General features: G+C 35.1%; 1 protein-coding gene across 1 annotated transcript in view; it reads left to right on the forward strand.

The window, feature by feature from the left end:
* SGCZ (sarcoglycan zeta) overlaps positions 1 to 12891 on the forward strand; it is a gene marked incomplete at its 3' end in the record, with an annotated part of 570369 nt that overhangs the window by 470660 nt on the left and 86818 nt on the right. The window contains exon 3 of the mRNA XM_081124488.1: positions 5831 to 5932. Within this exon, the coding sequence (XP_080980614.1) occupies positions 5831 to 5932 (102 nt within the window). The remainder of the gene's footprint in view (positions 1 to 5830; positions 5933 to 12891) is intronic.

Below are 12891 nucleotides of genomic sequence, written 5' to 3' on the forward strand. Positions count from 1 at the left end.
TTCCATATTGTGTACTATATCTTTAAAAAGTTCAGGAAATGAACATAATGTTGTGAATATGTCCAAAATATTTATATTGTCTATGTCTCTTTGAACATGGAAGTGGTTTTTAAGACACCTTAAGTTTAATTCTTGAAACTAACTGGAACCAACATCATAAACCATCCGTCAATGTCCTGGAGCCCCTGGGTAACAACCAGGGCATCGATGAAATAAAAATGGCCCGTTTCCCTTTCCCACCAATGCCCCAGTTCCAATCACTAGAGATAACTACTTTTAATTGCTTTTTTATTCATAGTTTTTAAAAGTATTTATCACTCTAATTTTAACAAATAGTTATGTATTTTCTGTGTTATCAAACATATATTGACTATATTGACTGTGAAAGATGAGGAATTTAATTGACATACATGGCCTTCTATCTCCTTTTACTGCCTATATTTCTACTTTAGACAATTATTTTTAAAATTCTAGGACTACCCCTCATAACTTTAAGTTGTATATTTATTTCTTGATTCATCAACTCTAAACAGTACTTTATTTCCTCCCATGTAATATGAAGAAATCACTAAGATTTTTAAATTTATTTCTCTATTTATTCTCCATCTCCCAACTTCTGTTGAATATTGCATTACTTATATATTGCCAGGGTTTTCAGTAATTACACTTTTTTTTTTTTTAACATTGTCTCTGGATCAAATCTAAGTATTCAACTGCAGTATAGAGGAAACTCTTATATAGTTAATTTTTATTCAAAATCAAGTGATTTTGGGCCTACAGAGTAGTATTAACAGTGCTATTTTATTAAAATTGTGCCTTTAAAGAGACAATATTTAAATTATTATAAGCAAAGAAGTTTTACTTTCACAAACTCTAGCAAATGCTCAGACTTATGCCTTAAGTTAGTTTGCTTTATATGTGTACAAATATGTTCTTGCAGATTCTCTTTATTCCTGTGAGAGAAAAACAACCTAAAACATTTGGTTATATCTCATTGAAAATCTGAAACATCCAGATTTTTTATATCACATTCTTTGTTAATGAAGTATTGTTTTTTCTGGAATGCATTGCAGTTAGCCCTCTAATTTAATTAACTCTTTGGATTCAAGGACAGTGTTCTCACAAATGCTTTATTTGTAACAATGGAATGCTAGCTTGCCAAATTAAAATTGAAATATACCTATATTTTTTAAAAATATTCATCGAATATTTTTGTTACCAATGTTGTACTGCAGAAAATTGCTTGGGACTAAATCCAGATGCTTACAGCTCATTTATGTCAGCTTTTGAGAAAACATTGTATAACATTTATATTGTTTCACTAACAAAATATTTGAATATGTAAGTGCTAAGAATTGGTCAATAAATAGAAGTTAAATGAGAATTTAGAGTATGTCCTTTAGATTCAGAATTTCATTGCAATATATTTTTTATAAATTTTAAAGGAGAATATCAATATACAGGGTAGGGCAAAATTAGGTTTACTCAGTTATGTTTACTAAAAACAGTTTACTCTTGTATTGTTATTTATTAATTATTGCATTGTTTTCCATATGATCAACTGTAAACCTATTTTTGCTCCACCCTGTATTTGATGTGGTATACATATATTCGGGATACATAAATGATATGTATGCATTTATTTATTTAACAAGGGTACTCACACCCTTAGGAATCTGATACCACATAGATACTATCATAGAATGTTTTACTTATTTGGTTTATGTTTTCTCCTCTCTGATTGACTCCTGCAGTATGTTTATGTCTTTAGTATGTGGCAAATATTAGCACGTTATATAAATATTAGAATATCAGTGTGTCAGAAGGTTATCTCATACGGAGAAGCGTTCTGAACTTGTATGGGAAGATGCCTTCATAAAGATATGTTTGAATTGCTATACAAAGAATGAGACAGAGATAACCAAATAGAGGGAGGGGGTAGGAGAGAGAGAAGAGGAAAGAATCAAGGAGCTTGATTTAACTAAAGAATTTTTGCCATGGAGTGGATGTGGTCACCAGGTTGGAGTATGAATACATAAAGGAGGCAGCCTGTTAAAATGGATTTAACTGTTCTCTTATTAAATTAGTAAGTAGGAGAGAGAGAATGTGTGGGATCATGACACTGAAGGAAGTGTTGAAAGGAACAACAGGACATGATTTGGGAAACATAGTTAAGCATGTGTGTTTCAGAAAGAACTAGAAACAGGGATATGTTTGGTAAGCAGAATTAGCCTCCATTATCCCCTCTGCCATCTCTCATCCTAGGCATATTCTGGCTTTCTCTGAATAACTTAAAGTATGGTCACCATTAACTTCAGTTTTACAATCAAAGATAAATTGTCTAATTGGCTGTTCTTAATTTTGAGTTCAAGTTATATTAGTAAGAGTGTCTGATTGACTGACCTGGGATTAGTTATGAACTCTTGCTTGTCTGTATCGTAAGCATGTCAGAACCATTAAACTAGTAATTAGGAGAGAGAGAATGTGTGGAATGTAAGGAAATGGCAGTTTCTGGGGGAACCACATTGCTGAAAAGGGGTTGGCGGAGCGGGAAGGAGGCAGTTCCCACAAGAAGGATTCCAGTACAGGCTGAGAACTGTGCTTGATATGACAGACAAAAAAGCTTGGAAAAGAAGCCATTTGGAACTATAACAAAGTGTGAAAGCTAAAATGTAGAAAAACATGTCATCTTAAATATTTTCCAAATGGTTTTTACTGGTACCTAAAATGGAACTTAAAGAAGAGATGTTAGACTACGTGTTTTTTTGGGGTTTTTTAATCCACCCTCAAAATTCCAGGGTGAAATAGATGGAAATCTGTAGTATCCTTCAAGGAAGCTTATAGGATCTTTTAAAATTTGGCTGAGAGAGGACCCATTGCATTTCCGCATAAAAGGTTCTCCTTGATGATGAGAAGAATCTTCAGATATTAAAAACCTAAGAGGCTACTTTAATTTAAGAGGCCAAATGCTACAGCTTTATAAACTCAATATTGTACACTCCAAAACGCTGTGGAGATTAGATCTGTGAACCATAAAATGATCCAAAGTGAGAAACCTTATCAACAACCCCACTGCCTCAACCCCTAGAGAGAATCAGCTTGCTCATCTGTGTCTTCATGGTGTTTCTGTCCTGTTACTAATGACATTTACCTAACATTCCCTCAGTTCCTGGTTAGTAGGATACGTATACAATTTTAAGTTCAACAAGTTAATTTTACCTGCCCCTCCTGTGCAACTCACCTCTTCTAAATACACACATACATTAAAGTATACACACCCACCCACACACAACTTAGTTTTATAGGATGAGGGTAATTGCAAAACAGTTCATAAAAAGAATATGAAATGCTGAATTTTTTATTTACAGAAACCCTTGTTTTGAGATTCCTTATGATGGTTCCTAAATGTACAAATATCAATAATTTGTTCTGAGAGCTTCATTTCTAGGGTGAACTTTATAATCATTTGAAACCAGAGATTTTTGTTACCAGAAAACTTTTTTCATAATACCATGATGCAGATCTGAGCCCAAAGAGATATATGTATGCTCCAGATTATAAAAGCTTTCTTATTAAACGATCTATAAAGATATTTCTATTTAAGCTGAATCGGAGGTCACATGTGTAGGTCTGTCAATTATCATTCTTTGACCTTGTGCTATTTTTGCAGCAGCCCAACAGTGCTGTTCTGACTTGACTTATCTCTATCTGACAAGAAAAATAATGGCCAGATATTTGAGGGGCATCATGTTTGCTCCTTTAGAACATCATGTCCATATGACCCTGCCATTCCTGGTGGCCTGTGCTCAGTTTTGAGTCTCTAACTTAATTCTGCCTCTGTCTGCTCCTAGATAGGTAGAATGGTGCAAGACTACACTAAATGGAGTCAAGATACCGGTGGCCATGTAATTAATCTCTAAATCAGAGACCCTTTCACTTTTGAAAGTGATAGAGGCTATTAAAAAACTGGTATAAGCAGGTGTCTCAGAGAAACCAGGGTGTGCCATCATCCCAACAAAAGTAGACCATTTTCTCATCATAATTTGTCTTTAATGATGCTTAAAATTCTCAAAATTCTACCAGATTATTATTATTTTTAACCAGTTCCCTATTTGGCATTTCCAGTGTCAGCTTTAAGTCAGAGCCTCAAGAAATGGATTCCCCCTTCCTATTCCCAGTTTAATTCAACAAAAATTTATTTATTTCTCCTTTGATGAGAAGATTGAAACCTTATCACATAAAAATGTATCTCCCTTAATAGCCATCTTCCTTGTCTAACTTAAAAGTCTTTTAATTCTTACTCAAAATTGTATTTATACTACTTCATTGGTTTTCTTTTGGGGTGGGGAGTTGCAAGGGGAAGACAGTGGGCCATAATAATCTCTTGCTTTCCTCTTATATTACTGATCATAGCCTCCCAGAATGTATAAAATATTCTTTTCCATTCCACAGACCTAAGTCATTATCTAAAAGTCTCTCCTTGGTTTTAATTATATCTTTCCACAAATTACTTTCTCATCCATCATGATAGATTCAGGCATGCCTTAAGTAATTGTCATCCCCCAACCCACTTTCTACAGATGTGATGGTTTATGAATAAATATCTGAATTTTTCAATGATGCCTCAAAGTTAGGAAGTCCAAAGCTGAATTTATTTCCACTATCCAGCCTACAAATTTCAAGATTGAGTGTAAAAACCACTGCATTTCCTTATTTAGTCATAGTGGTGAAGTCTGGGATTAATGTAAATGCTCCCTATTTCAGTGTCTCCAGATAGAGTTAGTGGTGAGGTCTTGCAGGCTGTCCTTCCACCACACTCCTCACACTTATGCCAAGTGGTGCATCACGAGCTGATACTCTGCCAGCTCCACGTAGTATCCCTACCACATTAATCTAGAGCCTACACACTGATCGCTTGAGTTACTGAAGAACTTTCTGTGTTTCTTCTCTTGGACGCTGAAGTGAGTGCACACGCCTTCGCTTGGCCTTCGGGGCTTTCTTTTCTCTGGCCTCAAACTCTACTCCCGTTTCATTCTCTGACCATGTTTCATACACTGTCCAGATTGGATGACACTGCTGTTTCCTGTGTTTCACCAGAATGTTCACTTGGCTCCTCCGTCTACAGACATCTGTTGAAATTCCATATTCTTACGGCTCTGTCATGGTCGATCTCGTCCATGAGATACGGTGTACTCTATCGCCAGCTTTGAAATCTCCTTTTTAAATTCGCATCAGCATTCTGTTCTTATTTATTTTACTGTCTCATAGCGTTATTTGAGTACTTGTTCTACCCGCCCCGTAGAGTGCTATTTTCTAAAGGAGAGGACACACACTTTACTCGTGGTTTGAATACTGAAACACCAGGGTTGCTTACGCTAGTCAATTATGAATTACTCACTGAAATTATTATTCAGATGTGACTTTTGAATATTGTAGAAATATGTGTATAACTGTAATGTAAAAATGTTGTTAGATATTTGCAAATACAGTGTTCCTAATAGGTAGCAAGTATCATTATACCTAATAAATAGTTAAACTGGTTGATGCATGAAGAAAGTACAGGACTTATTCATAGATAAATTCTAGTCTCTCAGAGAGCTGAGAGAAGATAGCAGGTCCTTTACACTTCTCTTATCCTGTTCATTTTAAACAGAGCCCTTTATATGCATGCAAAATGCTGCAGTCATTCATTAAATAGATTCAATCTCTCATTTTCCTTAAATCATCACTGACTGAGCTTACTGTTTTCTCAATTTAGGCCTAAGAAAATTATGGCCAGTTATTCATTCTCTAATTAACCTAAAAGTGAACTATATTTCATTGCTTGTAGGATGGTATGGGAAATCTGAGAGTCACCAAGAAGGGAATCCGACTTGAAGGTATATCTGAGTTTCTACTTCCATTGTATGTGAAAGAAATTCATTCCAGAAAGGTATGTGATACTGGCTTTGGCTTACTGTAAAAGATAACTTAGAGGTTATGTGTTAGCTTGAAATAGGAAGATAGAACCCCCTTATCTCTGCAGTATGTAATTAAGTTTCCTTAAGCTAAAGACTTTCTTGAAGAAATCAAAACAATGAAAAAACTGGAAAACTAGGGAAGGTTAGTTTCAGACTAACAGATTAGAAAACCATTTCGAATTAAATTGCAGTGTTGTGTTTGTTAGTCTATAAAATGGGCCCCTCTATTTTCAATGGAAGTTAAAAATGCACAGTTATAGTAAATTTCAAATGGGGCATTTGCTATATCTTGAGTAATTTTTGCTGAAAACATTAACTTGAATAAATTATTTTAGTTTAATATATTATAGATCTTTTTCATTTTAATGAACATGCATTTTCTAAGAGATGACAAAGAGTCTTAGCATAGAAATTAATTTCTGAATGTACATTATTTAAACCAAGTAAGAATATTCTCCTTTCGCCTGTGTGTGTGTGCTGTGTGTGTTTTATCACTTAGCAGCATGTTAAAATTCAGATTATAACTTAGACATTGTTCATTTTGGTTTAAGTGTGTTACCTCTCAGAAGTCAGTAAGTATTCTTGAGTACATCAAAATCTAACTAGAATCTTTCTATTGGACATTCCCCTGGGATAAATGTGTGGGTGTGGAAATAAATTTAAGACAGAAAAACTAGAAATAATATTATATAAAATATGGAAAGATTGCTAAACTTATTTTTTAAACTAGAATTATGTTTCAGTATTACTGATATATCTTAGCAAACAAAATTTGATAATTTGCTTCAAGGCCATTTTTCCCCTTAAATATCAAAGTGAAAACAGAACAGAGCATTGTTTCATATAAAACTTTTAATTAGGATAATTATATTAACTTTAAATTTTATTTTGTTATATATGAGCCTGCAGAGTTTCACTAATATACTATATTGACTACTACTCTAGGTACCAGAAAAATTAGACTGAGATTACCTTATTTTCTGGATTTTGATCAGATATGTGTGGATACCTAATCTTACATGATTAACTATAAAAATAATTGAACTTAAAATTAAAATTGATTGGTATTTTTGTTTTATTTTTATGAAAACTGAAAAAGGGGACATGTCAGTGTCCCCTCTAACTGGAAGTCACCACCACTCACAGATAGTTACTGCTTTTCTGTTGTATTTGGAACTATTGAACAATTTAATATTTGAAGAAATGAAAACTTATACATGGAAATCAAGAAATTACTAAACATGGGGAGGTGAGAGTAATCATAGGAAAATGCATCCATTTTAGACCAAATTGAAGTGGCAGGCTGGAATACAATTTAGAGAAAGATAGCATTTACCTCTCAGCCGGAACATTTTGGAAAGTACAACCACAGGTGTAAACTGGGATTCTCCTAGGTTAAATTGGATGAACATTTACTCCCTCTGTTGACTTAATAAGAAAGAATCCACTGATTATATAGCATTCGAGTACGAGGTGGTGGCAGTCAGGCTCCTAACCTTTGTCCCTGGAAAGTTTGCACCCCAGTTCACCAGCATTTCTAAAACCCACTGTATTGACTGAAAGCCGTGTGTGCCTTTCACGCCTCCAGCCCCGTTGCTTGTCCTTCACACGTGTCCTCTCATCACCCCGGCCTCTAGGTAAGTGCGACGCTTGTGGCACGTCACAAGCTGGAGGCCTGTTCCATCTGCAGTCAGGCGGGGGCGCTTGAGAACAGAAAAGGAAGGAGACCCGCTTACTCCCTGAAAATTTCTCTATACATACACTACAAAAATAGATATTTAAAGTAAAGAGAAAACTCTCTCTTCCATGATAGTTCCCACATCAGGACCTCTACCATAAAGCCCCTTTACTGATTTAGAAAACCAGCCACAATTTCCTTGAGCCTCAGTTCTCTCATTAATAAAGGGAGTTTTGTAGCAACTTATCAAAATACTTAATTCTTGGATTAAGAAAAAATACAGAGAAATTCAGCAATACTAGTAGACGGGAGATTTAAACTTTAAAAATTCTGTTGTACATGTCAGTCTTTTCACACGTTTTTATTCATTCAAATATTTTTATGATAAGATGTCAAAGTTCCTAGAGGTCTAAGATAAGCAAGTCTATTAAATTCTAAAGGTACTTATAAAGACTCAGTTATGCTGAGGAGAATACTACTATGTACAACAATTTTGATTTGTACAGATTTTTCTCCCTGAAATTTTGATTTGTGTGTGTTTTCTTGTACTGATGCTAGCAGGTTGCCTTCTTTGTATTTAGCCAGTATTCCGCTCTGTAATAAAGAATTTTCTTACTTGAACCTTCTGATTACATAGATAGTTCATCCTACACATGGAAAGGTAATAGATTTCTATTTATCAGAAAGTGCAGTTGCCCACAGACACATACTTCTAGTCTCTTAACCTCATAAACCAGGGGCTCTTTCTACTGTCTACAAGCTAACTAGCCTCCTTCCCCCACCACTACACTTCTCTAGGAATTTGGAGTTCTGTTATTACCTATCACAGTCTACTCTCTTCTTTATGCTTTAAAAAAATCAATGTTTTCTAAGTGGCCCGTCATATCATTCACAGGAAAACATATCTGTTTTCAGAGAGTAAGCACTCATTGAACATTTGTGAAATTAAGTGTATAGTTTTCTTCAAAGAGGAAGTATACTGAAGGATGTGAAATCGGGGGCTACCTTAAATAGACGATGGCATTCTGAATCAATCTTCAGTGCACATGGTCGAACATTATGTTAGAATTTTTGAAATAGTACGAAATTCGGACATGTAATCACCAGGCTTTTTTTGTTTTTTAATGTAACTGGAGTTTGTTTCCCGAGATTTCATGAGTCCAGAGTACTAACGGGGTTAAATTTGCTGCATTTCACTGATTCTTACCAGTAATTTCGCATCATACAGGCCCCTAGAACTTCTTCCAGCGTTACCTAACTTCGTCTGATACTAGCCAAGCGGCTTTCTTACTTGCTTTTTCGGTTGAGATGGTGCCTCCGCACGGCCCTCCAATCCCAGCACCCTGCGTGGGACATTGCCCCTGTGCCAGGAGCCACAGCAGATCCTTCCAGCTTCAGCAGCGCCGCAGCAAAGCAAAGGCCCGTCTGCCTTACGGTTCCTGCGTTAGCGAAGCTGGGGTGGCCTGCTCCCCGCTCCGTGCCCACTCATCTCACCCGGCATCAGAGCTCCGAAGCTAACTCGGGTCGTGGTTACAACCAGTTTCTTGCCTTGTGTGATCAGTACTTCTTCAGAGAGTTCAGACCCAAAGCCATGGGGTCAGGCAAGCTCAGCAAAACTCGCTCCTGGTTACACAACATGCTCATCTCCCGGCCCTGTCCTTTTCAGGTATCTTTTTCCCGTATAACTCTCTTTGCGGGTTTCTTTCTCTCACACAAACCAATTCATGCAAAGAGAAACCTACAAGCTTCTATAATCATTTCATCATTATCATTATCATATTGCATTTAGGTGTTTAATTCAGGTGAAATGATTATTTTACTGCAGTGTCGTTACTCAAGTTAAAAAGAAAAACCTACAAAGCATCCCAAAATCTTTAACTCAGAAAAAAAATCTGTTAATATACATTGACTATCATCACAGTTATACGTTTCTACATCTGCACAAATAAAAAGATAAGTAGAAAGAGAGACATATACATGCTATTTATAATATATCATATGAATTTTGTAGAAGAAATACAATCTGAAATAAAAAGAATTACTGAACTTAAATTTTTCTTCACAACAACTATTTTCTAAAGCTTGTCTTTATGGTAAGATGGAAGTTTACGAATAGCATTTAGAAGCTGGATGCCTTCGCCCCATGTGTCACTTTCAGGCAGTGTTCATTAACTTCCTGCAGTGCAATTTGAGGTGATTAGCTCCTCTCCAATTTGTCCTCATACTTTTTCATTTTCAGTTTTTCGGACAATTATATTATTTTAACTTTGCCGGAGTTCATAGTAATTGCATTCTGTTCTGCAACATTAATTGCCTTGCCACTTTGATCTTAATTCTATATATAGGTGGCTGCAGAATTCGCCACCAGTGTGATATTATTATGGCTTCTCTGTGACTGAGTCTATTATGCAAATCATGCCTCCTTACTTGTATTTCACTGCTAATTAGTTTTGTTTGTTTGCTTACTTGCCTGCTTGTTTGTTAACCCTTGAAATATTTCATGCTAAAGATGCCTGCTTTCTTTATTTTTTTTCTGGGACTATTATTAATGGTCCATCCCTTCTCTTCCTGTTAACTCGTTGCTCTATTAAATGATAGCACTGAATATGGCCATTAATTGTCTGAAGACAGCTAGATACCTCTCTCTTGTTGATGGCATGAATAGTCTGTCCAGGTGACTGAGACACTGGTGCCCTCTCACTTCTTCACTTCAGGGAAGGTTTCTCTATTGCATCACTCACTATCTTTCACATTCATATGTTGAGTCTTTACCTGAGAGAAAGCAATAACTCTTATGTTGGATCATCTTTTCCTGCACAGCTATCATAATTTATCTAATTATTTTAAACTCTGTATTTTTCCTCTGAATACAAGTGACTGTCATCATCTAGAGTCTTTCTCCCTTGACATTAGTTTGAATTTTGAAAATATGAATCTTGCCCTTGTTCTCTCTAATTCATGTATTTTATATATAAGGATGGCAATGTGTTGATTCTCAGACATTTTCCTTAAGTCCACAGTCTCCTTTTAAATCTTTTTATTTTAGTGTCTTTGAGCTATGGTTTTATTAAATTTCTTTTAATTCTCAAACTTAAGACACATGCCTTACCTAGCTTGAATTATCCCTGATGTGTCACAATTTGAGGAAAAGGTATTAAGGTCTAGCTACTGTGTTTATTGTACTATGGAGACTGTTGGTGGGAATGGGGGAGACAGACTGTGACTGTTTTCTCTCATCTGACTGCTACTAAATGGCTTCTGCCAACCAGACGTGGACTGTTTTAAACCTGTGGGTCTTAGCGGCTCTTTCTGCTTCTGTACAATCCTTCCAGAGGTACAGACAGTCCTAAATTCTTGGTAGATTTTTCCAGTGCTATCTACTTTACCACAATCTTTCCTCTATCCAGGTTAGTTTATTTGGGTTAGATTTCTCAGAAATATATTAACACTTTTATTTCTTCCTGGGGTATGGATGGAAGTAGTATATGGATACATGTTATTTGCTGCTATATAATAATCTCTTTTCATGGCTTCTACTTTTTCAAGTTTATATCACAAGCTTGAATCAAGAAATTGTTGGTTGTCCCAAGAAAAATTTGATTTTTAAAAGAAGTAATGTGGTTTAATTTGTTAAGTAGTAAGTTTTTGAAAACTTTTCTATTTTGAAGTATAGTATTAAATAGGATCCCTTCCTTCCTTTTCTCCTTCCTTCCCTCCCTCCTCTCCCTCCCTCCCTCCCTCCCTCCCTCCCTCCCTCCCTCCCTCCCTCCCTCCCTCCCTCCCTTCCTTCCTTCCTTTTATTCTTTTTAAAGAGCTTTTGCCTAGTGTGCATTTTATTTTCCAAATAAACTTAATGATCAGCTGTCAAGTTTCATAAAACTTCCTGTTGGGAGTTAATTGTGGTTATATTTAATTCGTGGAGAATTGACATCTTTATAGTTTTGAGTTTTATATCTAAGAACATGGCTTCTCCCTTGATTTTTAGAACTTATTTTGTGTTGTTCAGGAACATTTCTTAACATTCTTATTCATATAAGCATTACAAATTTCTTGTCAATCATTTTACGATTCTTAATGTTTATGGGAATGAGTTTTCCACTCATTTTTCTCATCAGTCTTTGTGCTTGTGAAGAAAAGCTGTTCTTTTTGGTGTTGCACATGTAATCTGCCCAATTTCTTGAAGTTTTGTTGTTTGAGTATGTTGCAAATCATTTTGTGGCTATTCAGAGAGGGATTTTTAAATAATGTTAGCTAACATTCAGCATACACTGGATCTCTGGAATCCAATTCATGGTTTTAAATCCTAGCTCTGTCACTTAGCAGCTACTAGTTACCCTATTGAACCTCTCTGTGTCTTTTATCATCTGCAAAATCAAGTGCATAGTGTCCCCTAATATTTTTAAGGACTGCAGTATTATGGTAGCTATTAGATTAGGTCAGAAAGATTAAACCCTTACCACAGTGTCCAACCAAAGAAACATTTTTGCTTGTTATTTTTAATGAAAGCCAAATATTATACTAAATGTTTTGTATATTTTAACTCATTTTAGTCTTACTATGTGATGGTTATTATTATCATAGACAGTATATATTGAAGGTAGAGTACAAGGATTTGCTACCACCTTGTAAATAGGATGTGAGAGTAACAGGGAAGTCTGAACAAAATGCATGGTTTCATAGGAAAAAAATTCATGTGAGTCATGTTGAGGTTGAATAAGAGAAACCAATCTTTATAGAAAAATTAGAAAATTAGTCAAAGATTTTGCATCAGAAGAGTCACAATGACTAGACAATTTCACGGTAGACTTCAACCATACCTCTAAGAACAAGCAATCCCATGCTATTAAAATTGATTTAGTGCATAGAAAAAATAAGAGAGAGCTTCTCAGTGAATTCTGTTTGGCTGGTAAAATATTGAAGCAAGAAAGCAAAGCAAACAAAATAAAATATATATAGAAAAAACAGTAAAAGTTAATATATGCGAATATACAAAATAAAAAATGTTTATAAACTTAATTCGCCAGTTTATTAAAAGGTTGCCACCTTACTGACAAGAAAAGTTTGTGCCAGTAATAATAAAAGGATGCTTTGTTTGACATTTGGATATTTTTTGTGTGGAATTCATTCAGTATTAAAAAAGAAAAAGATTGCGTAAATTATATTTAAAAAAAATATGATATCTTAAAATGTGAAAAAAATCAATATTTCTGACTAAACCATAATCAAATTAATGATAGAAGGAAGAATTTTTAG

Source organism: Miniopterus schreibersii (genome assembly GCF_964146895.1).
Source record: "Miniopterus schreibersii genome assembly, chromosome: 2".
NCBI classification, from domain to species: domain Eukaryota; kingdom Metazoa; phylum Chordata; class Mammalia; order Chiroptera; family Miniopteridae; genus Miniopterus; species Miniopterus schreibersii.